At 51.9% G+C, this 27,095-nt stretch overlaps 1 protein-coding gene across 2 annotated transcripts; it reads right to left on the reverse strand.

Moving 5' to 3' along the window:
* Positions 1 to 877: 877 nt before the first annotated feature.
* On the reverse strand, positions 878 to 24,362 carry CFAP45 (cilia and flagella associated protein 45). Of its 2 annotated transcripts, none has more exons than XM_039513041.1 (12): positions 24,213 to 24,362; positions 23,627 to 23,752; positions 14,974 to 15,116; positions 10,294 to 10,438; positions 8,178 to 8,348; positions 7,400 to 7,578; positions 7,061 to 7,190; positions 6,492 to 6,638; positions 5,753 to 5,866; positions 3,648 to 3,841; positions 2,671 to 2,895; positions 878 to 1,090 (listed from the first exon to the last, which is right to left on the reverse strand). In XM_039513041.1, the coding sequence occupies exons 1-12, from the start codon at positions 24,213 to 24,215 to the stop codon at positions 1,015 to 1,017; spliced, it is 1,653 nt and encodes a 550-aa protein (XP_039368975.1). In that variant the 5' UTR covers positions 24,216 to 24,362; the 3' UTR covers positions 878 to 1,014. The 2 variants fall into 2 exon arrangements, with proteins under 2 accessions (XP_039368975.1, XP_039368976.1); XM_039513042.1 differs by having other exon boundaries at positions 23,627 to 23,702; positions 24,213 to 24,327.
* Between the last annotated feature and the right edge of the window lie 2,733 nt (positions 24,363 to 27,095).

Below are 27,095 nucleotides of genomic sequence, written 5' to 3' on the forward strand. Positions count from 1 at the left end.
GTACTGGGAGAATGAGCCTGTTGAGAGTTCTTGATGGTATTCTGGCAGCTGCTCCACTGTTCATCCAGCTTTAATGACAAGGGTTGTTAAAGCCCAGGGAGCGCTGCTCGATGCTAGGGGATCTGGAACTGAGCTGAGAGCCATCAAGTCACAGTCAAGCCAAGGAAGGGACCCATCTGTGCTGTATCTAACTCTGTCCAAAGGATTGTTCGGGGTGACAGTCCTGCATGGATTTCTCCCTTGGAGCTGATGCCATCCGGAGGGCAGGGGCCCAGCGGGGTCCGGAGCCGCCGCCGTCCAGAGGGCAGGGGCCCAGCGGGGTCCGGAGCCGACGCCGTCCAGAGGGCAGGGGCCCAGCGGGGTCCGGAGCCGACGCCGTCCAGAGGGCAGGGGCCCAGCAGGATTTCCAGGGCTGCCTCAGGAGCGTATGGATTCTCTTGCCCTTCTCAGACATCAGAGCACGACTCCAGCCTTTCCCATTCTCTACTGATGGACATGGGGATATGGGAACAGATCAAGCCGGGATTTTTCCCGGCTGCCAATGACTGGCTGGTCTGGCTCTGGCCTCAAGCTGCAAGCCAGCTGAGGAGCCCCTTGTAACAGAGCTGAGGACTGTAGCACAGTGAAGAAAATGCCCATACACCTTGCCCACAGTAACCCAGGAAGCCTGCGGTTGGACCACCCATGTGCCAGTCCAGGCCCTAACACAAGCCCCTCCATGGAAGAGGAGGGGAGGTACCCACTAACGCGTCCCTCTCACCTGGTGAGCCACTCTCCACAGCCCATAGAGATGGGCCAAGCTGGAGAGGGGATGCTGTTCCCTCCTCCCCTGGTGGGGCTGGTTCAGGGACACAGCAAAGTGAAGGACACCAACACCTCCATAAATATCTCTATTCATAAAACACTCTCAGAAACTAACAAAATATACAATCTAGGCCCCTGGCAAGGCTGGGCTGCGATTCCTTGCCGTGCGGTGGAGCCAGGTTGGGCTGGGCTATGCTGCCTTGGAGACCCTCAGTGCACGGAGGCTGGCTCAGTAAGGGCTCGGCGCGCCACCTGGGCACAGTACTTCTCAGGCAGGCCGGCAGCTCTAGAAACAAAGAAAACAAGGGAAGGGATGTCACAGAAAGCCCCAAGGTCCTGCTGCAGAATGCTGGGGTATGGGCCTGGCCCACGGCCCGAGCTCTCTTCTCTCCCAGGTCCCACAGAGCCAGCTGGGAGGGCCACACTGGCACTACCAGCCTCCTCGCCATGATCACTGGGGCCTCGGGCTGGTGAGGCAGGGGGCCTCTTCATGGAATTTAAATCTGTCCCTCTGGCTGCTCCCCCTGGCGCCCCGCTGCCTGGTCGCCATGAAGATGGGGCTGGTTCTGTTTGACCAAGAGGCTGGGGGCTGGCACCAGCTGGAGGGAATCTGCTGCTTCTTCCATGGGGTGATCCATCCCCACGTGTGTATGGTGGAGGGATTTATTTGGGTTTAGACCCCAATGGGAGTTGGGCATCTGAGTGTTAAAGACAAGCACACTTCTGTAAGCTGCTTTCAGTTAAGTCTGCAGCTTTGGGGCAAGTAATTCAGACCCTGGGTCTGTGCTGGAGCAGACGGGCATGTCTGGCTCAGCAAGACAGGGTGCTGGGGTCCCGAGCTGGCAGGGAAATCAGGGGCAGAAGTAGTCTTGGCACATCAGTTGGCAGCTCCCAAAGGGGGTTCTGTGATCTAACCCGCCACATGGATATGGGGAGAGAAAGCAGGGATGGGGTTGTGACCCTAAACACCCCTGTATTCACACCCTACACCCATGGCAATGATTAAACTATCCTTGTGGGCTATCATTTGAAAAGCTACTAATACACAGGTCAATAATATAATTGTGGAATATATGTGACAAGTCCCTTGGGACTATGTTTTAAAGTCTGAATTTGAACAAAGTAGAAACAGGTCTGCCCAGGGCTGGCATACCAGTGAAGCAGGTGACTGGTGACAATGGGATGCAATTTACAATTGCGGTAAACAGAACCATTAAAGCTCACTAGGTGGTTGGAAAGTCAGCATGTTTAGACCACAAACTGCGTGTTCATTTGTCTAACCAGCCTCATCGTCAGGCAGAGACAATGAAGCTACATTTACATGAAAGGTAACAAAGCCATTCAGTGAACAAGGGGAAGATACCGCATGCCTGTCTGGTGTCCGGACTGTGAACTATGGCAGTAGAGCATTTATGGCATTCAGGGTTACAGTGAACAACCCCTTACTGGTCTGGATTGCACCCCAAAGCGTAACAGGGTATCCTGCTGGACTGTGCTGTGTGAGCAATGACCCTCTAAGCCAGTGGCTCTCAAACTTTTTTACTGGTGACCCCTTTCACATAGCAAGCCTCTGAGTGTGACCCTCCCTTATGAATTAAAGACACTTTTTTATATATTTAACACCATTATAAATGCTGGAGACAAAGGTTTGAGGTGGAGGTTGACAGCTCGTGACCCCCCCATGTAATAACCTCACAACCCCTGAGGGGTCCTGACCCCCAGTTTGAGAATCCCTGCTCTAAGCCCTTCCCACATCCCATGGCCTTGCCCAGCACTATGAATGGGCTGATGTCATGCCAAGCCAAGCCCAGCCCAGGAGCCCAGACTCCCCAGGCACAGGCCTCCTGCTTGGCCCTGTAACCTCACCTGAGCTCCTCCATCTTCTTCCTCTTGATCTCACTGATGCGCTCACTGCGCCGGCGTGCCTCTTCCTTCAGCCGCTTGCCCTCCTCAAAGGTAGCGATTCGCTCCTGCACCTGCTTCTGCTGGTGCTCGCGCACCTGGCGCCGCACCTGGTCGGCATGGTTCAGATGCAGGGCTGCGCGCCGCTCCTGCTCCTTCCGCTCCTTCTCAATCTGATCCCGCTGGGCTCTGCACAGAGACATTGGGCTGCATGACCCCTGTGCTTGAACTGCTGCCCGCCCCAGCAGCGGCATTGGAAGGGCAAATAACCCTCTGTTCGAGGCTCTGACCCATGCTGCAGTCATAAGTTCCTCCTGATGCATTCCAGTTTCACTTCCCCACTCTCGCGCTAAGCACCCTCCCATGCAGACAAGGGTTTCCTTGTTCCTGCTGCTGACTGCCCAGGCTGTGTCCCCCCCACTGTGGCTTCAAGGGGGAAGCTCCCCAGACAGATCTGTAATGGGCAGGCTCCCAGTGTGGTCCAAGGCTGATTGCAGTCTGAGCAGGCAGCTCACGCCCAGTGTTTTGGCTGATGTGCCCGCCCATCTCCTAGGCTGAGCAGCCAGAGAGCAGCATGAGCCTGGCATACAGAGGGAGATTTTCTACAGAACCCCGCTTCCCACTATGCTGCTCGAAGCTGGAGGGGCAGAAATGACACAGTGCGTGCTGGGTAGAATTTTCTGATCATGTGATCAAAGATCCACAAAACCATTGTCCATCTAAAGGAAATCCATGGTGTGAAAAGCCTCGGAAGGAAGCCCTGGGTGCTGAGGGGGCAGGAGATCAGCCCCAGTCCCTTCAGCACTGGACGGGGCAGAGGGAAGGTGCGCAACCGGGGCACTTTGCAGCATCACTGGGAACTTGGGCCCTGAACTACCTGGCTCTCCAGGGCTGGACCTCAGTTACTACATCAGTGACCCCACCAGTGCCACCTGTGCTACCTGAGGATCCTCTCGAACTCGTTGCGGTCCCGCTGCACCTGCACAGCCAGGCTGTGCTCCTTGTGGGCTATCTGCTCCAGCCGACTCTTCTTCAGCATGGCCTCAGTCTCCGCCTTCCTCTGCGCAGCTTCCTTCTCCTTCCGGCGCCACTCTCGCTCGGTGGCCTCTTGGTTCCGCTTGGCCCTCAGCGCATCCTGCCAGAAAGGGAGAGCACTGACTCCTGCTGCGAGCAGAGCAGGGACCCTCGCTGCGCTGTGTGCACAGCTCCACATGTCTGATGCAGGGCCGACAGCCCCTGTTGCTGCTCAGCACCTTGAGCTCCCTTTGTCTGGGCTACAGAGGAGCCAGCTGGGTTCTGTCCTGCCTCCTGCCCCCCAGCACAGTGTCCAGCTATGTGCATGCTCCTACTAGTGATGCAGGACGGATCCAGCTGGAGTTGTGAAGCATGGGCAGAGGCAGCAGTGCTGGACGTTACAGAAACCCTGTTAGACTTGGGATCTGAGCTGAATGGAGAGAAGAAAGATATAGAACAATGGGTTGGTGCCACCTATGAGTTATGCTGGCACCTAGCTCACAGCCTCAGGGTCCTCCAGAGCCAATGATAATCTGTAACAGGGGTAGTCAATAGGCGGACTGTGGGCCAAATCCAGACCCCTAGACGCTTTTGAACGGACTCTGAAATCTTTTTACTTACTTATTATCATTATTATTGTTATTTTTTTAAATTTTCCCTGAAGTGTGGACCTGGACCTAGAAATTTGGACCTTGACAAAAAATAATTGACTAGCCCAGGGGTCGGCAACCTCTCAGAAGTGGTGCGCCAAGTCTTCATTTATTCACTCTGATTTAAGGTTTCACGTGCCAGTCATACATTTTAACATTTTTAGAAGGTCTCTTTCTATAAGTCTATAATATATAACTAAACTATTGGTGTATGTAAAGTAAATAAGGTTTTTTAAATGTTTAAGAAGCTTCATTTAAAATTAAATTAAAATGCAGAGCCCCCAGACCGGTGGCAAGGACCCAGGCAGTGTGAGTGCCACTGAAAATCAGCTTGCGTGCCGCCTTCGGCACACGTGCCATAGGTTGCCTACCCCTGGACTAGCCCAATCTATAGGATGCTGCAGTCACTCATCTAATGCTGAGCCTCTGCAGCCACCTCCTGAGCAAGGCAAGCTGCTGGGAGTGCATAACACTAGGTTCTAGTGGGTCCACCATGGGGTTGGTGAGATCTCCACAGCTCTGGGCTGGGGCCACCTGAGAGACCTGCCTCCCACCCCATTACGGCAGCAAGACCTGGCTGTGCTCCTGGGGTGGCCTCTCCAGGATGAAGAACAGAGCTTTCTCAGCCACAGCCCAGGTTAGAGCCTTGTGATCACGGGTTTCTCATGTCTCCCTTGCTTTGCTGTGAGACCCCCCACGAGGTGTGCGAGGCAACAGCATCATTCCTGGTCCCTTGCCAAGGCGAGGGACGGGGTGAGACCTCCTCCCAGGGCAGGGGAAGGGAAGGCTGCTCTACACCATGGTGCCTCGACAGACCAACACAACTGGTTTAACAAGGTCCATTTCTCAGTGCATTTCACTGAAATAGCTCCCTCCTCAGAGCAGCGTGGGTGGAGTGAGGGGCTTTCACAGCTCCTGGCTGGACAGCCAGCGGAGAAGAGAAGCTCCAGCTTCTCCATCTTACCTCTGTCCCAGCAGCCTTTGCTAGCCCCTTGCCAGCTCCAGCAAGGAGGACAGACATCCTGTGTGAAGGGAAGCTGCTAATTCCTTGGAGCTGGGGAAGGAGTTTGCATCTAGCAGCATGTTCCCCTGAGCAAGTCTGTTGTAAAGAGAATGCAGGCCCCTTGCGTGGTCCCTCTGCCCACTGGCTCTGGAGAGTACAGATGTAATGTACTCTGACCAGGTATCCTGGCCAGGGGATGCGCCCCACCCATGCCCCCTACACCACTAGGGCTCTAGGGACTGGTCTAGCAAGAAGAACCATTCCCCTGCTACTCCCATTGGGTTTGTTGAGGTTTTGACTTGGCTGGGATGGAAACAGGGGAGTGAGAGGCAGGGAGGGAGATGGACTGGCATAGAGGCAGGCTTAGCGAGCATGTTACCTGCTCTGCTTGGTAATCCTGGGCCTTTTCCTGCAATGCCCTCAGACGCGCCGTCTCCATCTCCTTCTCCCGACGGATCCTCTCCTGTTCAGCCTCGAACTCTGCTTCCCGTGCCTGAGCCAGGTAAACAGCGCCGGGTCAATGAGCTGCACCCGAGCTGTTAACAGTAACCCTTCCCCATCACCACCACATGCAGGCGCACAGCATCATACACACCCGGTGTCTCTGTCTCTCGCTCACACACACATTTCTGATCAGAGAACTTCCCCCAAATAATTCCTAGAGCAGATATTTAGCTACACATCCAGACTTGTCAGTGATGGAGAATCCACCACGACCCTTAGTAAATTGTTCCCTTCTTGTCTGGACTCCTTACAGGAGCCAGCATCTAGCTAGCCAGACATTCTCCCTCTGTTCTCAGCTGAACTATGCTCACGCATCAGAAAATGTGGTTCATACAGATGTGTGTTTCTGCCTGCGGGATATGGACATGCCAGCATCCATCAGCACAGATGAATCTCGCTGATAGATTCACTAATGCCAGAAGGAACCATTATGATGATCTAGTCTCAACTCCTGCATAGCACTGGCCAGGGAACCTCACCCCCCACCCAATAATTTCTGCATCTGGCCTAGAACTCCTGGCTGAATTAGAGCAGAACCTTCACACTGACATGCAGCCTCAGTTTCCTGGGCAGGATTCCACCTGGTCTCTCGTCCCGCTGCCCACAGAACATACCATTTTCTGCTTCTGGTACTCCAGCACCCGCTGGTCAGCCATCCTCTCCTGGGCCAGCTGCTCCTCCTTACGCTGCTGGTTTTCATCATTGATACGTTTAATCTCAGCTTGAATTTTCATCTTCTGCTCATGTCTGTGCTCCATGTCCTGAGAAAGGTACAAGGCAAGGTGGCCATGAGAGAGGGACCCCAGGAAGATGGCCCCAGCACAGACCCTTTCCCAGCCCATTCTTGCTTTGGCATTTGCCTGGAGCCTTCTTGGTACCATGTATCAGGAGGGACAGAGGAGCCAGCTACTGGGCTGGGGTTGAAGAAGGACCCAGTTGCTAATTGCTCACTTTCCAAGTGGGCTCCTTGTCTGCTTCCCCTAGTCCTCAAACGTGAGATTAACTAGCTCTGGGCTGCCCCTTCCCCTGGCCCCAGGGGATACTAGAGAGCCGGGGTCTGAGTCTCCTCTCACATGCGCTGGGTTGGCAACAGAGCTCCTCCTCACTTACACTGCTGGGAGCGAGAGGAGAGTGGTTGGACGGGCTCAGAATCAATCTCTGACATCACCTGTTTCTCTCTTACCCTCAGGTCTTCCATCTGCAGCTGCTCCAGATAATCCAGCATCTCCTGGGCCTCCTGATCCCGCTGCTCCGCCTTCATAGCCCTCTCCTGCTGGTTCTTCTCGATCTGCTTGATGAGATGTTGCCTCCCTCTGGGAACAGGACACAACAATATCTCTGGCAGGGAGACATGAGTGGCCCATCATATTGTCCCCGGCACAAATGCCTGCAAAACCTGCCTTGAGGGCTGCTCTGCCAGCCAGGCCCCATGGCCATACAGGCAGGTTTCTCCTGGTTTCCATGGGAAGTGCTGGGGGAGGGGCTGCCCTATGACTAGCCCTGCCCAGTGCTGCAGAATCACCTGATCTGCTCCTGCTTCCTCTTCTGCTCCAGCTCCTCCTGCATCTTGGTGGCTTTCTGCCTCTCCACCTCCATCATCTGGTCCAGGCGCTTCTCCTCCTCCTCCAGCTCCTTTTCAATCAGCTGCTTCTCCAGCATCTGTGCATCGCGGATCGCCTGGCACTTTGCGTTCAGGATCATCTGTGGGGACAAAGAACCGCACTGGCGCAACCTTGCAGATGGGGGAGGGGCAGGGAGAGACAGTCCAAGAAGAAAGAAACAGAGACGGGAATAGAATTAGCTCTATTCCCAGCTATGCCACTGACTCACCACATGCGTTCGGGCAGGTCACTTAGCATTTCTGCACCTTGGTTTCCTCACATCTGAGTACAGCAAGGACTGCACGGCACAGGAGGCTGGTAATGACCCAAAGAGCTTCCCCCCTCAGGTAACCAGTGCATATTCAGCCCAGGTCAGTAGGGACCGTAAGTCCATGCTATCAGATGGCTGGCCAGTGGCACCATGTGGAATGAGTCTTGGTCCCACTCCTCGTAGACAGGTCATGATCTGCACCATTACAGCAGGCACCTTCCCTGACAGCCATCGCACAGGGGCCAAGAAGACTCAGCTTCCCTTTGCCTGTACAGGGTCCCTCCAGGGCAGGGCTGAGCTTGCCCTGCTTTGGATAAACCTGGCTCTGAGTGCCATGGGTCAGTGGGTACAGTGCTGACCTGCTTCACAGAAGGGCCCAGTTACTGGGGAGAGGGGCAGACTGCAGAGCAGAGAGCCCGAGACCCCACCTCACTGAGCTCCTTGACCTCATCTTCCTGCTCCATGCGCATCCTGTTGGCCCGCTGCAGCAGGTACTGGGCTCGCTCCTTGGCCTCCTCCTCCAGGTCGCTCAGCTTCTCCTTCTTCTTCTGCACTATCCCCTTCTGCTTCATGGTGTTCTTGCGCTCATTCACCCCGGCCTGGAGAGGAAAGGCGGGCTGCTGACAGAGGGATCCCCACACCACACTCCTGGCACTGGAGAGCCTGGCTGACTCTGCCATAGGAGCCCTTACTCCAGAGTTCTCCCACAAGCCAGAGTCTTCTGGCCCAGCACCACCATGACACCATATCTGGGTGGGGTTGACCTGCATGGGGGGTGCTTCAGGGAGGCAGCACTGCTGAGAGAGATGCTCAAATCCTATCATGTCCGAGACAGGATTGCTGCCTGGAACCATGGCCTCTGCAATATTCCCCCCCATCCTGTGCTCATGAGCCAGCGGCTTTGTACAGAAGGCTCCTTCCTACATGGGATCCCTGAGTTTGGTACCAGCCACCCACACCCATTAAATGGGCCACTCTCTCCACTGCCAGAACTGCCTGAGGTTGTAGCACTGCAGTCTCCCCACCCCCCACGGAGTGAGGATTCTCACTGGGATATCAACTGTAGCGGCTGGGCAATCCCTACACCCCTCCATCAGAGAGCCTGGGCTTGCTCCCTTGGGTCCCAACAAGTTCCATGTCTCTGCTGCTGGGAGCATTTGGGTGGAGAGCTCTTTCCAGAGCTCGGCCAATCGCTAGGAGCCACCAGGGGTCACTCTGGAGCACAATGACCCCTCTCCTCTGACGGGGAAGCAGTTTGGGGTTAGCAGCATAAACAATTTGCTGGCCCCCAGACATGAGCTTGCCCAGGGGCTTCCTCTGTAAAGCCCTACATGGTTTGGGGCCTGGCTGGTCAAGAACCCCACCCCATCCTTGTAGTCTGCACCCCACTGTGACACGCTGTAACTCGGGGGAACACCCTACACCCCCCACATTCATCTTTATAAAAATGCAAAATTTGTCACGGTCACGCTCTGGGGATCATAATGCATGCAGCATGCATGGTTGTTATAATGATGTTATAGTAATTGTTACAGTAATGTTATAGTAAGGTTATAGATTATAATTTCATATATATAGTTACGAGGCTGAAGATGTATCCTCATGGCCTCTCCAAGAGCAGAGAGGCAGTTCACGCCTTGTCAGGGCATGGATGGGACAAGCCCAGCCCAGCCTCACAGGAACAATGGCCACTGGCTTAGGCAGCAACAAAAGAATCTGTTAGACCCTCGAGGGAGTCACCTCCTTCCTTTGGGCAGTTTGGAAATGCAATGAAGTAATGCTGACTCTGATCAAAGGGGAGAGCCTGACTGAAAAGTAACTAGCCAGCCTGTGGTGAGAAGCATCTATGTTTTTAAGGACATTGAAAATATTAAGATCAAGTTAGAATGTGTTTTGCTTTTATTTCATTTGACCAAATCTGACTTGTTATGCTTTGACTTACAATCACTTAAAATCTATCTTTATAGTTAGTAAATCTGTTTGTTTATCCTACCTGAAGCAGTGTGTTTGGTTTGCAGTGTCAGAGGCTCCCCTTGGGATAACAAGCCTGGTACATATCAATTTATTTGTTAAACTGATGAACTTATATAAGTTTGCAGCATCCAGTGGGCATAACTGGACACTGCAAGACGGAGGTTCCTAGGGTTGTGTCTGGGACCAGAGATATTGGCTAGTGTCATTCGCTTGCAAGTAGCTGGGAGCAGCTTACATGCTAGAGGCTGTGTGTGAACAGCCCAGGAGTGGGGTTCTCACAGCAGAGCAGGATAAGGCTGGCTCCCAGAGTCAAGGATTGGAGTGGCCTAGCAGATCACTGGTCCAGACAACACCAGAGGGGAACGTCACAGTCACCTCCCCATCTCTCTAGCTCAATGGCCTCTGCAGGCAAGAGCTGGACCCAGCACACCAGGAATGCCTGGGGTGGCTGCCATAGCCCCTTCAGTGAGCCTTTCCCCACAAAGTCAACCCTACATGGCCATTTCAAACAGCATCCTGGAATCTGCCTACAAACCAGCTGACAAAAAGGAAGCGACAGGAGACACATACTATAACAGCTTCCTTCTCTGCCTTGAGGGCTGCTATGCTGGCCTCGCGCTCCTCCTTGGTCAGGACTCGGGATGCTGTCTTAATGCGGTGGAAATCCTCTGGGCTCATAATGAGGGATTCTCCCGATGGGTCCTCTGCAGGAACACTGGCAGAACAAGTGAGCAGGGCACAGAGAGCAGAGTCACTGACATTGATTCTCCCTACCCCCCACCTCGCAGACACTTCCCCATAACCACATGTCAGCCTGGGAAATGCCTGGTGGTTTCCTGTGCAGAGATCGGACCCTGTGGTGCTGCCTGCAATAGAGGTTACCAGATCCATGGAAGGACCGTGTGAGTGACTGAGCGAGTCAGCAGACACACACAAGAGGGCCCAGATCCATAAAGGGCACTGCCACGCTGAGCATGGCAATGCCTAAGATCTGGCACCCTGCCACCCAGTGGAATCCACAAAGCCTGAATTAGGCTCCTGGGCTCTCTACACAATATATGGGGAGAGACAGGTGCCTGGGAATGAGATCCGCCAAAGCCAGCATGCTAGGTGGGAGCTGTCTAAACTAGCTAATCACAGATACTGACAAGAGGGGTGTGTTCTAAGCCCCACCCCTCTCTGGGACTTAGACTCCTTAGCCCGGGCTAGCGGGAAGCACCTATTTCTGCTTGGGATCCACATCTGGGTTCCCTCTCCTGGAGTCACGTGCCTAAGCCACTTCTTCCAAGAAGAGTGGCACGGGCCCCACTCCATACAAAATGGGAGGGGAAGAAGGCCTCCCTTGCAATCTTTAGCCATCCTGTGCCAGAGGTGGAGAAGGGATTTGGGTGTAAAGTCATTGGCACTGCCTTTGGCCCGATGCCTATTTCATTATTTATACAAAGTGGAACACCTTCCCCAGGAGATATGGAGAGCCCTGCCCCAGAACACTCAATAGCCCTGTGATTAGGGCACTCACCTGAGAGGTGGGAAACCCCTGTTCAAATCTGTTCTCCTCAACAGGCAAAAAGTGGAATTGAATCAAGGTCTCCCACACCCCAGGTGGGTACATAATCGCTGCACTAACGGGTATAGGGGAGTTCCTCCTTGTCCCCTCTCCCTGGCCAGTTAGGCATGCTCAGAGCACACCGATCAGAGCAGGTCCTGCAGGCAAGCTAGGTTTGAGGATCACATTAGGAAATAGACAGGTGCCCAAACACCTATGGGAGTGGTGGCCATGGCCAGAGGCAAAAACTTAGGTGCCTTGGGGACTTTTACAATGAACACTGTAGGTGTCTACAGGGTTAGGCAGCAGCAGAGCAGGGATTTGGTGAACTGCCTTGGTACCCAAAACTGGACCTTTGTGTATATGGGTCAAATTGCTTGGGCCTAATCTAGTGTGGGGAGTAGGCAATGGTGCTTCAGGAGGAGCACTGTCAGGTTTGTAGGGAAGGGAGAGCCCCAAAGCCTAGTGAGAGTAGCATGATGCTATCACACACTGGGCAAACTGACCTCACTCCAAGACATCTCCAGTGATACTGTATAAGTGCAGAAAATCAAAGACTCCCCTTCATGCAACTCTAGGGCAAGCATCCAAACCATCGAACACATCATAATGCAGAACCCCAAATATGGATTTAAAGGTGAACTGGGTGATATCCACAACGTCAGAGGGGAGGCCTTGAAATGGCTTATCGACCTGTAAGTGCATCTACAGAATGTTGCTCTGCAGATGCCATACATGCACATGAAAGAGAGGGGCAGTACTGTACAAAGACAATCATGACTAAGCCCAAGCCCAAAGCCTATAGGCCAGCTTTCCTCCAGGGACTGGATCTGATCCATATGGAGGTTGGATAGAACCTCATTGTACCAAACAGCACAAGGTGCATCTGTAACAGCATGATGCCAACAGGTCATTTCCTGTGGACTCCCCATGAGTTTAACTGGAATCACAAAAACACTATGGCTATGGCTACACTGGCGAGTTGCAGCGCTGGAAAGCCTCCACCAGCGCTGCAATTAGTAAGTGGCCACACCTTCCAGCGCTGCAACTCCCTGGCTGCAGCGCTGGCCATACACCTCACTCAGCATGGGGAATAAGGATTCCAGCGCTGGTGCTGCAGCACTGGTCATCAAGTGTGGCCACACACCAGCGCTGTGATTGGCCTCCAGGGAATAAGGTGTATCCCAGAATGCTTTTATAAATTACTCTCTTTGTTTTGTTATGCAGCCTCTCTTTGTTTTGTTGTGAACGAGCTCCGATCGGAGCTCCGTTCTGTACTTGGCTGTAAACAATCAAATGAGAGGCAGGCAGGCAGAGTGAATGAAACAGAACGGAGCCGATGGAGCTCCGTTTGAACTGCTTATCTATAAAAACAAACACTGATCACAGCAAACAGGAGCTATCTATACCTGGCTGTGAACGATCAAATGAGAGGCAGGGGAAACAGTGTTGGATGCAGGCTGTTAGGGTTCGCAAACATTTTGTGATTTTTCCAATCTCTCTCTTCCCCGCTCCCTGTCACAGTACACCACAGGGAGTGAGTGAAACAGGGGGCAGTCCGTGTTGGAGGCAGGCTGTTTGCAATTAGAGTTAAGACTAAGGGCTCATGAACATTTTGTGATTTTTCCAATCCAGGAAGCTAACACAGAGTGTTGGCTCCAAAAATCCCCTCTCTATCTTCCCCGCTCCCTGTCACAGTACACCCCCCTCCATCCCCCTCTTTTGAAAAGCACGTTGGTGCACTTGAATGCTGGGATAGCTGCCCATAATGCAGCACTCCCAACAGCGCTGCAAATGCGGCCACACACCAGCGCTGGTAGCTGTGAGTGTGGCCACACACCAGCGCTGCTCCTACACAGCTGGATGACCAGCGCTGCAAACTACCAGCGCTGCAAACCGTACGTGTAGCCATACCCTATGTGTGGAGCTATTTAGCCCCTGGTAAAAGAAGTTCAAACATTTCAGAGTCAGACTTGAATTTCCCAACTTTTTGCGAAAGCAGCTCAACTGTCATCCTGGTGCTTTCACCAGTTTCAGTGGGACATGATCATCTTCACTGCCTGTCCTCAGCAGGTCAGCCCCGCTGTGCACTGTCAAACAGCTGTTGTCCTGCACCCCAGTGATGTTTGCATTTCAGAAATGGATGATGTAATCCCTGTGCCTAGTTTGTATGGCAGTTTGTTGAGATTGCAAAGTGTATTGAGTCTCTAGGGATAGAAAGATATGAGGGAAATATAAGGACACTGTCCTAACCAGGAAACAGAAAACACCTGCATGCTACACACATTGCTGACAAATGACCCTTAAAGGGTTAATATCTTTATATAAGGCAGTATAGTTTCCTGTAATGAGCACAGAATGCGGAAACAGAAGCAACTGAATTCTTGTCTCAGTCCTGCAGTTGACTCACTGTGTGACCTAGGGGAAGCTGACTGTGCCCCCATTTTCCCAGTTGTAAAATGTGATAATATGGGTCTAAGAAACAAATGACTCTGTGTGTATTACTCAGATACCATGGTGATGGGCGCGGTATAAGAACATGAATAGAAGAGAGTATGTAAGGCACTTTGAAGATGTTCAGTGCTAAGTATTTAATAATTATTATTAATATTATTATATGTTGCCTTTCATCCACCCACATAGTGATACCTGCTTAATGATTTCTTCAAAGACGACAGCAGCAGACTGGATTCCAAAAACACTTCAAAGAATGGTTAATAGTAATTATAATATCATTGCTGTACTTTGAACCTTTCATCCTAGAGGATCCAGAATAGCCACCTTGTCAAATGACACATTAACCAGAGGTGCCTCAGTGTTTGGGTGCCCAGCCTGAGACATCTTGGGCCTGATTTTCAGGCACTCTCATTGACTTGTTGGAGTGCTGGCTGCTCAGCATCTCTAGAAGTCAGCTCCCAGGGGTCTCAAACTGGGTGCCCAAAAAATTGGAGTGCTCGACATCAGTAGCCACCCTTGAAAACATTAACCAGAGTGCCTTGGATCACTTCACCTACCACAAAAGTGAACCCACCTCTGGAGTGAGACGTGATGGCTGTTTAACAATGCACAGTAACACTACACAACAGCTTAAGCCAGGAGGTGAAGAAGAATCCTGCAAGCAGTTAAAACAGCAGGGAAAATTTAGGGAGGCGGAAATAATTGTGTGAACTGGTATTTGGCCAGGACAATAGCCCTGTTCTTGCAAAGTGCTGTGGGTTCTTTAATGAGTATTCATGGCCCTTCTTTTACATTTCAGTCCTGCTTAGAAAACATTCCTGGAGCAATCCACAGCCCTGTCTGCTGGGTGTTGACAATGTACTATTTTCTGTACTTAAGCTGCCTTTCATACATACAGGGACATATGGGGCAGTGTTTGCTTATGTCCTGAAGGTGCTCTGTGCTGCTCCTGTCCTGCATATACTATTGACTGAACAAGAGGGGCCTGTAATGTGGCCACTGAGGGAAGGAGTTTTATAGAACACGGTGCTACCAGTGCTCTCTGACCAGCTCTCAAGAGGAGTCACTCCCCTCCACGATGCCTAACTCACTTCACACCTCAAACCAGGCATTCCAGGGCATTGCTACTTGCTTCATCTTCAGGAGGCTACACAGTAAGGGCTAGCCTAGCACTGTAGCGCTTTCATGGGACAGGCCCATGGGGTCCCTGACACAACCTCAAAGCAGAGGCTCAGGTGCTGGCTTACATGAGATCACGGATGAGGTCCCTGGTGATGAGGCGGATGGTCTCAGGTTTGTGGCCCCAGCCACAGGCAGAGGGTGATTTCTGGACAGTCTGCACATCCCGTAGGATCACTAGGGGGCTGCCAGAGCATGATCGCTGCAGGTTCTGAAAGAACGAAAGAAAGAGAAATGGGGTCTTCTCAGGGTTGCTCATTACTCCCCACGCAAAACACATCTTTGGAATCCTGATGTGACTCTCCCCTGGCTCCTGTGCATGGCTGTACCATTGTGAGAGCACTGACCCCAAGCACTAACTTACCACAGAACATTCATGACCCTTTCTGGCAAACATCCTGACAGACTGCTGGGTCAGGGAACAGGAGCTGAAGCCTTTCACCTGGTTCTAATCCAGGCCAAACACCAGCCCCTTTCTAGCCCTAGTCACCAGAACCTGAAGGATATTCTCTCCTAACAGCTGTTTAGATGCCAGCATCAGCCCTGGTCCATGAACAATTGCTTGAACTGAGCTGACATTGTTCACAATCCACCTGCCTAATGCTCCAGGAATAGCTGTACTTACTTTGGGGGGGCTGGTGGCCTATCCTCTCTAGTTCTGTATGGGGCCTGGCAGAAGCTAAAAGCAGAAAGGAGTGAGAACGAGTTGGCCCAGCTCTCCCGAGGGCAGGCAGTGAGTAGCAAGGGTAGTGGGAGATCCTTTGGAGGTTTGGATTCTGTAGGAGCCAAGCACCCAGCCCCTGTCACAGGCACGGGATCCTGCAGAATAGATTAATTCAGCCCTAGAAATGAACCTTTCAAAGAATAACTTTCCCTAAAGCTGGTCCTGTTCCCATTCATTTGAGCTGACATTGCCACCTAGTGAACAATCCAGCACACTCCAGCCTGAAGGCACTTGTGCTGTCTTCTGATACAAAAACAAGTATCAGTGCAAGAGGTAGTTAATGCACCATGGAGGCAAAAAGTTCAAATGCACAAATCCAAGAAACTGAAAGGTGATGCTCTCCAGAACAGTGTTAACTGAGCCATATGGCACATAATGACTCCTGGAGATCAGAGATGGACTGTGGTGCTGGGACGGACCCAGTGCAGAATGGTCCCAGGGGTGGTGAATGCAACGTACTGAATAGTGCTGCATCTGCAGTACCTCAAAGCTCTTTGCAAACCCAGACTAATTCATCCTCATGAGGCAAAGCAAACATTATTACGCCCATTTTACAGATGGGGGAAACAGACCCAGAGAGGTCAGACTGGGTCCTGTGACACACACCTAGAAATAGATGTGCAATGTGGCTAAGATAATGCTGCTCTGGGGATTGTAACTTTGGATCGTCCTGACTTGTCTGTGTCTGAATTCTCAAGATTAATATAATCTACCTGTCAATATAGTGTCTAAGTGGTGAATGATGAAATAATAGTGTTAGCGCTGAATTACGTACCCTTTAACCCAAAGAAAACAGTGTCATTTATTCCTATCTGTGACTGAGTCAGCCAGCCCTCTAGTTCCCATGGAACTCATTGGGGTGGCTGTGTTTACTCTGTGCTGTCACACATATCGAGGAACTCAATTAATGCTACAGTGATTACTACAATAAACTCCCCACTGATAAACAATATCAGCCTGGAGGCTTGTGTGATATCAGATCAAAAATCTGTCTAGGGCTCTTCTGGCACTAGTCTGGCCTTTAATACAGCAAGTCCCAGACTTCAGGCCAATGTTCATTCCCCAGATAAAGCTGGACTCCACCTCCTTGTGGACCAGCCTCTTGAGAAGCCTGAAGTTTGAAAGGGCAGTTACTGTTCATTTACCCACATTTAATACCTCTGCTCTCCTAACACAGAAATGGCCAAAAGGGTTTTACTCAGTCTTCTCTTAAAGAATCATCTTGGGAGTGAGGCCCAAATAGAAAGTTTTAGACCAAACCAGCCATTTTGGACCAGGGCGGTAGAAGCAGGGGAGCCTCGTCTCTTTAAATAGCCCCCAGAGCCCTGGGGTTGGGGTAGGGGGGCGCCTCCAGCAGCTATTTAAAGGGTCAGGACTCCAGTTGCCTCTGCCGCCCCGGTCCTTTAAATAGCCGCTGGAGCCCTGTCGCTTCCCCAGGGCTCCCGCAGCTATTTAAAGGGCCGGGGCAGTAGAAGCAGGGGAGCCGCAAGCCATTTAAATAGCCCCCAGAACCAGGGCCAGCTCCAGACACCAGCCTACCACGCACGTGCTTGGGGCAGCACCTTGGGACGGGGCGGCGCTCGGGGTTTGTTTTTGTTTTGGCCGGACAGCGCGGGGCTTGGGCGGAGCGGCACTCGGCAGGCTTCAGCGGCACGGCGCTCGGGGGAGGCGGGGACTTGGGCGACGCGACGCTCGGGGCGGGACTTGGGCGGCACGGTGCGGTGCTCGGGAGGCTTAGGCGGTGCGGCACTCGGGGGGGCGGGGAGTTGGGCGGCGCAGTGTGGCGCTGGGGCGGGGCTTGGGCGGAGCGGCACTCAGCAGGCTTCAGCGGCACGGCGCTCGGGGGAGTGGGGACTTGGGCGGCGTGACGCGACACTCGGGGGGCGGGGACTTGGGTGGCGTGGTGTGGTGCTCAGGAGGGGCGGGGGGCTTAGGCAGTGTGGCGTTCAGAGGGCGGGGGGCTTAGGCGGCGCGGCGCTAGGGGGCCGGGGCTTGGGCAGCGCGACGCTTGGGGGGGTGCTCTTTTTTTTTTGCTTGGGGTGGCAAAAATGTTAGAGCCGGCCCTGCCCAGAACCCTGGGGTAGCGGGGGGCGCCGGGGGCTATTTAAAGGGCCCTTGACTCCAGCTGCCTCTGTGCCCTGGTCCTTTAAATAGCCGCCAGAGCCCCACCACTTCCCCAGGGCTCCGGAGGCTATTTAAAGGACCAGAGTGGTAGAAGCAGGGGAGCCTGGGGCCTTTTAAATAGCTCCCAGAGCCCCAGGCTGCTGCTGCTACCCCAGTGGCAGAGGGGGGAGGAGATACTTGTGGGTTCTGAGGGGGGCAGTCGGGGGCAGGATGTGGGTTGGCGTCGGGGGGGAAGAGACAGGCATGTGGGGATTGTACTCATCGCACGGTTCCCTACTGGGTCTTCGGCAGCACTTCGGCGGCGGGTCCTTCACTCACTCCGGATGAAGGACCTGCCGCCAAAATGCCGCCGAAAACCCAGAGCGAGTGGACCCAGTAGGGAACCGGTTTTTAGGATTTTGGGAGCTCATCCCGGGGGGGCCATCAGAAGGCAAGAAGCAGGGTCTGGGGTCGGATAAGGGTCGGGGGCTGGGCCATGCCTGGCTGTTTGGGGAGGCACAGCCTCCCCTAACTACTCTCCATACAATTTCAGAAACCCGATGCGGCCCTCAGGCCAAAAAGTTTGCCTGCCCCGGTCTAGGCTTACTTGGTCCTGCCTCAGCACTGGGGACTGGATTTGATGACTTCTCAAGGCCCCTTCCAGCCCAGTGCTACTATGATTCTATACAGTGGTTCTCAAACTTTTGTACTGGTGACTCCTTTTACATAGCAAGCCTCTGAGTGTGACCCTCCCCTTATACATTAAAAACACTTTTTTATATATTTGGGGTGGAGGCTGCCAGCTCATGATCCCCCATGTAATAACCTTGCGACCCCCTGAGGGGTCCCAACCCTTAGTTTGAGAACCCCTGTGCGATGAATATTTAATTATTGAGAATATTCAATAATTTAATTATAAGAGAACTATTTCAACAGGAGAGATGGAGGAACCCACATCAGAACATCCCATAGTTCAATGGCTAAGACACTTGAGAGGGGAAATCCCTCCTCCTCATATCCTTAGACTGGTCCCTCCCAGCCCCCTTTCAAATCCTTTCTCCACATCAGACAAAGCAGGGAATTGAACTTGGGTCTCCTACATCTTAGGTGAATGCTCCAATTACCGGGCTAAAAGTTACAAGGGAGGAGGCAGCAGCAGCACCACCACTATTTAGGAGCCTAAACCACTTGACTCCAGGAGACAGATTCCCATTTGTGCATTGCTGAACAGAGGGCTTGGCTACACTTGAGAGTTGCAGCGCTGGGAGTTACAGAGCTGGTCGTACAGCTGTGTAGGGAAAGCGCTGGCGTGTGGCCACACTCACAGCTACCAGCGCTGCAGTGTGGCCACATTTGCAGCATTTGCAGCGCTGTTGGGAGTGATGCATTATGGGCAGCTATCCCAGCGTTCAAGTGGCAGCAACGTGCTTTTCAAAAGAGGGGGGTGGGGTGTAGTGTGACAGAGAGAGGGGGAGAGAGAGAGAGATAGTGGATTTTTGGAGCCGACACTGTGTATCAGCTCCCTGCCTTGCAAAATCAGAAAGTTTTCCCAACCCCTTACTCTTAATTGCAAACAGCCTGCAGACCAGATAAGCAGCTGCTCCAACAGACTCCCTTTCTCTGCCCCGCCCCCGCTGTTTCTCTCCTCAAAAGCAAACACTCAACCCCTGTGGATGAGGCAGGCAGGGGGATATCTCATTTGATTGTTCACAGTCAGTTACAGATTGATCACAGCAAACAGGAGCTGTGTTTGTTTTTTAGATAAGCAGCTCCCGGAGCCCAGGAGCCCTGAGTTCACAACAAAACAAAGAGAGACTGCATAACAAAACAAAGAGAGTAATTTAGTTAAAAGCATTCTGGGATATCTCCTAATACCCTGGAGGCCAATAACAGTGCTGGTGTGTGGCCACACCTGACGAGCAGCGCTGCATCACCAGCGCTGCACTCGTTACACCTCAAGCCAGGGAGTTGCAGCGCTGGATGTGCCTTGCAGGTGTGGACAGTTACTAAGGTGCAGCGCTGGAAAGACTCCACCAGCGCTGCAATTCTCAAGTGTAGCCAACCCCAGAGTTAGGTACTTCCTTGCTGCCTGGACTTCCATGAGAGCGGTGGGGCTTAGGACACACCCTTCTTGTGACTTGTCAGCATCTCCCACTAGTTAGGTTAGGTGGCTCCTCGCCTAGCAGGTTGGGAGCCTGGGGGCCTAACTCAGGCTTTGTGGATACCATTGTTCTCCAGTGTTTCTAGGCACCTAACAATTAGGCATTGCAACACCTAAGTACCTTTGGGGATATGAGTCTAAATGCCAAAGTCTGGGGTTGTGGATCTGGGCCAAAGGGCCTTATCCCAAAGTAAAAACCCCATGAAGACAACTCAGATGAATCAGTTACCCTGAGCTTTAAAAAAAACAAAGACAAAAAACACCCCACGCCTTTTTTTAAATCAGTGAAAACAAGGCTTTAGAAGCAAGAAAGCCCAGAAACATAACAAGACTTAGGCGTTGCAATACCTACATTTTAGGCATCCAGGAAATCACTGGACAAACCCATGGGACCTACAAAGCCTAAGTTAGCTGCTGGGACTCCCTGTACCACAAACAGGGAGAGACAGAAGCCTGAGAATGCAAGCCACAAAAGTGAGCACGGTTTAGGTGGCGAGTCACCTAAGCTAACCAATGGCTGATGTCAATGAGAGGGGTGTGTCCTAAGCCCCGCCTCTTTCAGGGTTAGGTGCCTAAAAGCCCTGGCTGCAGGGAAGCATGTGACCCAGAGCTGCACACCCCTCTCCTAGAGTCATAGAATCATAGAATCTCAGGGTTGGAAGGGACCTCAGGAGGTATCTAGTCCAACCCCCTGCTCAAAGCAGGATCAAACCCAGCTAAATCATCCCAGCCAAGGCTTTGTCAAGCCTGACCTTAAAAACCTCTAAGGAAGGAGATTCCACCACCTCCCTAGGTAACCCATTCCAGTTCTTCACCACCCTACTAGTGAAAAAGTTTTTCCTAATATCCAACCTAAACCTCCCCCTCTGCAACTTGAGACCATTACTCTTTGTTCTGTCATCTTCTACCACTGAGAACAGTCTAGATCCATCCTCTTTGGAACCCCCTTTCAGATAGTTGAAAGCAGCTATCAAATCCCCCCTCATTCTTCTCTTCTGCAGACTAAACAATCCCAGTTCCCTCAGCCTCTCCTCATAAGTCATGTGCTCCAGCCCCCTAATCATTTTTGTTGCCCTCCGCTGGACTCTCTCCAATTTATCCACATCCTTCTTGTAGTGTGGGGCCCAAAACTGGACACAGTACTCCAAATAAGACCTCACCAGTGCTGAGTAGAGGGGAATGATCACATCCCTCGATCTGCTGGAAATGCCCCTACTTATACAACCCAAAATGCCATTAGCCTTCTTGGCAACAAGGGCACACTGTTGACTCGTATTCAGCTTTTCGTCCACCGTAACCCCTAGGTCCTTTTCTGCAGAACTGCTGCCCAGCCATTCGGTCCCTAGTCTGTAGCAGTGCATGGGATTCTTCCGTCCTAAGTGCAGGACTCTGCAATTGTCCTTGTTGAACCTCATCATATTTCTTTTGGCCCAATCCTCTAATTTGTCTAGGTCCCTCTGTATCCTATCCCTACCCTCCAGCGTATCAACCACTCCTCCCAGTTTAGTATTATCTGCAAACTTGCTAAGGGTGCAGTCCACACCATCCTCCAGATCGTTAATGAAGATATTGAATAAAACCGGCCCCAGCACCGACCCTTGGGGCACTCCACTTGATACTGGCTGCCAACTAGACATGGAACCATTGCTCACTACCCGTTGATCCTGACCATCTAGCCAGTTTTCTATCCACCTTACTGTCCATTCATCCAGCCCATACTTATTTAACTTGCTGGCAAGAATACTGTGGGAGACTGTATCAAAAGCTTTGCTAAAGTCCAGAAATAGCACATCCACTGCTTTCCCCTCATCCACAGAGCCGGTTATCTCATCATAGAAGGCAATTAGATTAGTCAGGCATGACTTGCCCTTGGTGAATCCATGCTGACTGTTCCTGATCACTTTCCCCTCCTTTAAGTGGTTCAGAATTGATTCCTTGAGGACCTGTTCCATGATTTTTCCAGGGACTGAGGTGAGACTGACTGGCCTGTAGTTCCCTGGGTCTTCCTTCTTCCCTTTTTTAAAGATGGGCACTACATTAGCCTTTTTCCAGTCATCCGGGACCTCCCCCGATGGCCATGATTTTTCAAAGATAATGGCCAATGGCTCTGCAATCTCATCGGCCAACTCCTTTAGCACCCTCAAGTCAAGTGGCTTAGTTCAACCTGAACTATTTCTTGTGAATTAGGCACCCACCTAACTCCATATAAAATAAAGCCTGGTAGTATTAGAACTTTTAGCACAGTGGTTAGCACACTCACCCAGGCGGCAGTGAGAGACTCAGGTTCAGTTCCTCCCTCTATCTGTTGGGGGCAGGACAGGGAAGGATTGGAACAGGGGTCTTCTACCTCTCAGGAAAGTGCCCAACCACGGGGCTATGTGATAGTCTGATGTGGAGATTTCTCAGTCTTGCCTGTTGAAGCCATTCCACTTTGGGTTAACTAATTAAATAATCATTACACCAGAGAAAAACTGAATGAGAATGATTGTATAGCCCCTAGCGGCTAGGACATCCACCAGGAAGGCTGGAAATCCAGGATCCCAACCCCCTACTCCAATGACTCTTCAATCATTTATCCTAAGTGGAACAGCTTCAACAAGAGAGGGGAATTAAACCTATATCTCCATGTCCCAGATGAGCATTCTCAACAGTGTGCTAAAAATTGTAAGATCACCACTGCTACCTCCTCATCCTTGATTTCGAATGATGTCTGATGTGGCAGGCATGCTCTAAGCACACCTACTGGATCAGGCATCGTAGGTGGAGGAACAACTATCTTCCCCTGGTTTTTTGTTTGCAATGGGGCTCAGGCATCCAGACACCTAGAGTGAGGCAGCAGTGTGCATGCCCAGAGGCAGGTACACTCATAGGCATCTAGGAAATCTTTACAGTGAAAACAGGTGTCAAGGGAGTTTAGACGTCTACAGGGCTAACCAGCAGCTCAGCAGGTGTTTTGTAGATCAGAGTGGTGCCCAAAATTGGGGCACAGGCACCTAAATCCAGGGTTTAGGCACCTAAATCCCTTTGCGACTCTGGGCCCAAGAAATTAGAATACAGTTGGATTTAATTAGGAACAAGTGATTCTTTCAAAGCCAGACTGCAGTGGAGCCATGAGTGCAAGCTATGGGCCACCTGTGGGCTGACTACCCCTGCCTATAATGACAGCACAGGCTATAAAAGCCTCTTTCTAAGAGCCCTCAAACAGTCCCTTTCCTAAGTCTCATCAGTAAAGGAGCTGGAAAGGTGCTTTAGTGGAGCTCCTTTCTACCCAAGGAAAGAAGGGAGTTAACGGGGGTATGTTCATTTTCGTTTCTTTCTAGGGTGGTTATACATGATGGTTGTGCTTTTGAAATATTGTTTGCATTGTGTAGGGCAGGGGTAGGCAACCTGCAGCACATGAGCTGATTTTCAGTGGCACTCACACTGCCTGGGTCCTGGCCACCTGTCCAGGGGCTCTGCATTTTAATTTAATTCTAAATGAAGTTTCTTAAACATTTTAAAAACCTTATTTACTTGACATACAACAATAGTTTAGTTCTATATTATAGACTTATAGAAAGACACCATCTAAAAACGTTAAAATGTATGACTGGCACGCGAAACCTTAAATCTGAGTGAATAAATGAAGACTCGGCACACCACATCTGAAAGGTTGCTGACCCCTGGTGTGGGGTACCAATACCGCACAGACTGAAGGGGTGAGGCCGTTGCCTATACAAGCTCCTTTCCTCACCTTGGCAATTCCAAACAGGCTCTCGTCCACCTCTGAGTTCAGGGCCTTGGTTCTGTAACGAGGGCGGGTCCTGGACCTGTTGGATGCACTGGATGAAGCGCTCACTGAGCCAGACGTGCTGGCCGGCTGGGGAGCAGTGAGAGAACCCAAGCCCTGGTTAGTGACAGCCGCTCCCAGCGCGGGAGCTTTCAGCCTAGCTGCGGACGTGCCCCTGCGCTCGGAGCGGGCCTGGAACAAGGGGGTCGCCCAACGTCCACGCACCGTCCAGCCCGGGCACCTCCGCGGGAGCAGTGGGGGCCGGGAGGGTGACACCACCCAGCGGGGGCGGGACACGCGGGCACAGGAAGCGGAGCGTGCGGGAGCGCTGGGCTGAAGGCTCCGCCTGGGAGAGCCCCGGGGTCCGGGCAGGGCCCACCCCGCGGACGTCGCCTGAGCTCGGGCTGCGGGGCGAACCCGCCGCCGGGGAAGAGGCAGGACAGGCCCTGAGGCCTGCGCGGCCCGGGGCACTAAGGGTCAGAGGAACGGTCCCTCCCAGCGCGCTGCGGGGGGAGCCGGCCGGGATGGCGGGGCCGGGCCGGGCTCTCACCATTACTCCTTGCGGCCGCCCCTCTCCCGGCTCCGCGCAGGCACTTCCCCCGGCTGTTGACTGGTCGCCATGGCAACCGCAGAGCCCGCGACTTCTCCTAGGCAACCGGAGTCACGGGATGGAACGTTGCGGGTCAGCCGGAAGTGACCAACCCAGCCCCTCTCCCCGCCCCTCCCCCAGCCTCAGCCCACCGGCGGGGGGAGGGGGAGCTGCACTTCAGAGAGACCGGTACCATGGAGGCGTCGGAGGAGCTGAGGCTAGAACGGCCCGCTCGGGGGCGGGGGGGAGGGGGTGAGTCCAATCCAGGCGGGAGCCGCGGCCGTGCTGCGCGGGGGGCTGCCAATCCCTGCCCTGAGCCTGGCGCTGCCCTGAGCCTGAGTGCCATGGCCGTGGCCCTACGCATACGAAAGTTTTGCAGCCACTGGGGATCGTCCCAGACCTGCAACACTATGTGGTCCCACCAGTCTGTGCTTGTTTCCCGGGCCCAGAATCGGCATTTCATGGCATGAACCAGGCACTGTGCCACCATGCTCTCCCACTCGCCACATGCCGTGCTTCTAGGAATGTCCGTGTCCATGTCCTCAGCAGTATAGTAACTGCGTTGTCGTTGCTGCCTCGCCCGGTTTTGCAGTACTGTACATACTGCTGGATAATGCATGAGGTATTTACAATGGTCAAAACTGCAGCAGCGATGTGAGCGGGCTCCATGCTTGCCACGCTATGGCGCCTGCATGGGTAATCCTGCAAAAAGTACGCAAAACAAGCTGTTTGGTTCAAGATGGCCGATAAAAGGCGGTAAATGGTTGCCGTCTGTAGCTTCCACGGGAACCCATGACCAACAACATGGAAAAAGTGGCAGAAGCTGTGTGGCTCTGTTCACGATGGCCGAAAAAAGGTGAGAAATGGTTAGATGAAAGAGTAGCTAGAAAGATGCGAGGTGGATTCATAGTACTAGGAGACAGACGGTGCACCATGCTGCACCGTCTGCTGGTAGTATGACATCTGCCGTAGCTTTCACGGAGGGCACACACCTGGAAACACCCGCAAGAATGTGTTTGCCCCATCATGCACTGGGAGCTTAACCCACAATTCCAGTGGGCAGCAGAGACTGTGGGAACTGTGGGATAGCTTCCCACAGTGCACCACTCTGACATTTGATGCTAGCCTTGGTACTGTGGACACACTCTGCCGAATTCACGCACTTTAGTGGGAACAACACCAAATGTATAAAGTCACTTCTGAAAATTCGAATAAAATAAGTTCAAATTAATTTTGTACTGTAGACGTATCCATAGATTGGTGAGGTGTGATTTCCCATTACAAAAGCCATATTGACTGTTCCCCAACATATTGTGGTTATCTGTGCATCTTATAATTCTGTACTTTACTATAGTTTCAGCCAATCTGCCTGGTACTGAAGTTAGACTTATGGGCTTTTAATTGCCAGGATCTCCTCGGAGCCTTTTCTAATACTTGGCGTTGCATTAGCTATCCTCCAGTCATCTGGTACAGAGGCTAATTTAAGTGATAGGTTACATGGTAGTTCTGCAATTTCATATTTGAGTTCCTTCAGAACTCTTGGGTGAATATCATATTGTCGCTTCTCTGACACAGCCTTGTCTTCCTTCGCGTGCACCTTTAGCACCTTGTACATCCCATGGAACCACTGATTGTTTGGCAGGCTTCCTGCTTCTGATGTACTTAATTTTTTATTCTTTGCTATCAGTTTGTGTGTCTTTTGCCTATGAAATTCCCCACAATCCTGATATATTTGTTTGATACTGACATTGCAATTCCCATTAATTCTGGCCCAAAAAGTTAGTTCTGGTAGTTTTGTTCCCAGTGGAACTTGCATTTCACTAGAAGTTATCCGTAGTTCGCATATAGATGCTATAATAGATGTGCTATGTGCAATTCATAGTGCCTGGGCTTGAATTAAAGCTCATTTTTTAAATTCTGATTTTGATGCTGACCCAAAACCTTGGCAGCCATAGTCAATAACTGCTCAGATTAAGGCTTTATATACCCTCAGCAGTGTTTTCTTATCCACCCTCCGGTTAGTCCCAGCAAGACTCTTATATAGGTTAATCTTTCCTGTATATTTATCTTTAACATCAGCTATAGGATCGTTCCAAAGTAATTTAGTATCAAATATTACCCCCATATAAATTTAAACCTTTTAATAATATTTGTTCTCCATACAGGTGCAGTTTACATTCCTTTATAACTTTCCTTTCTTGTAAAGATCAGTCCTTTGCTTTTAGCAATGGAGACCTTCAAACCCCAGGCATTCTTGTAACACTTTGATTCTCTTTTCTGCCATGCCAACAGAGCACAATCAATCATCTGTTAACAGAATGACACCTACCTCAGTACTTATTCATTTTGGGAGATCATTTATCATGATATTAAATATCAGGCTGGTAACACTTCCCTGTGGGGTACCATTTTCAATATTATGTACTGTAACAAAGTTCCTCCTCAATCTTTGCTGCTTCCTCAATCTTGGTGGGTCCTGCGCTTATTAGTGGATTTGTTCACCTCAGAGATTCACCATGTGGGTCAGGGAACAGCCCAGAGACCTTCCCCTCTGGTAGGATCCACAGTCCAGGTCTATTCCTCCTGTGTCTGGTCAGGAGTTGGGAGGTTTGTGGGGAACCTGGGCCCACCCTCTACTCTGGGTTCTAGCCCAGGGCCCTGTGAACTGCAGCTGTCTATAGTGCCTCCTGGAACAGCTACATGACAGCTACAACTCCCTGGGCTACTTCCCCATGGCCTCCTCCCAACACTTTCTTTATCCTCACCACAGGACCTTCCTCCTGGTGTCTGATAATGCTCATACTCTTCAATCATCCAGCAATACACCTTCCTACTCCTAGTGCC

This window comes from Mauremys reevesii, linkage group 24 (assembly GCF_016161935.1).
Source record: "Mauremys reevesii isolate NIE-2019 linkage group 24, ASM1616193v1, whole genome shotgun sequence".
In the NCBI taxonomy this organism is placed as follows: Eukaryota; Metazoa; Chordata; order Testudines; family Geoemydidae; genus Mauremys; species Mauremys reevesii.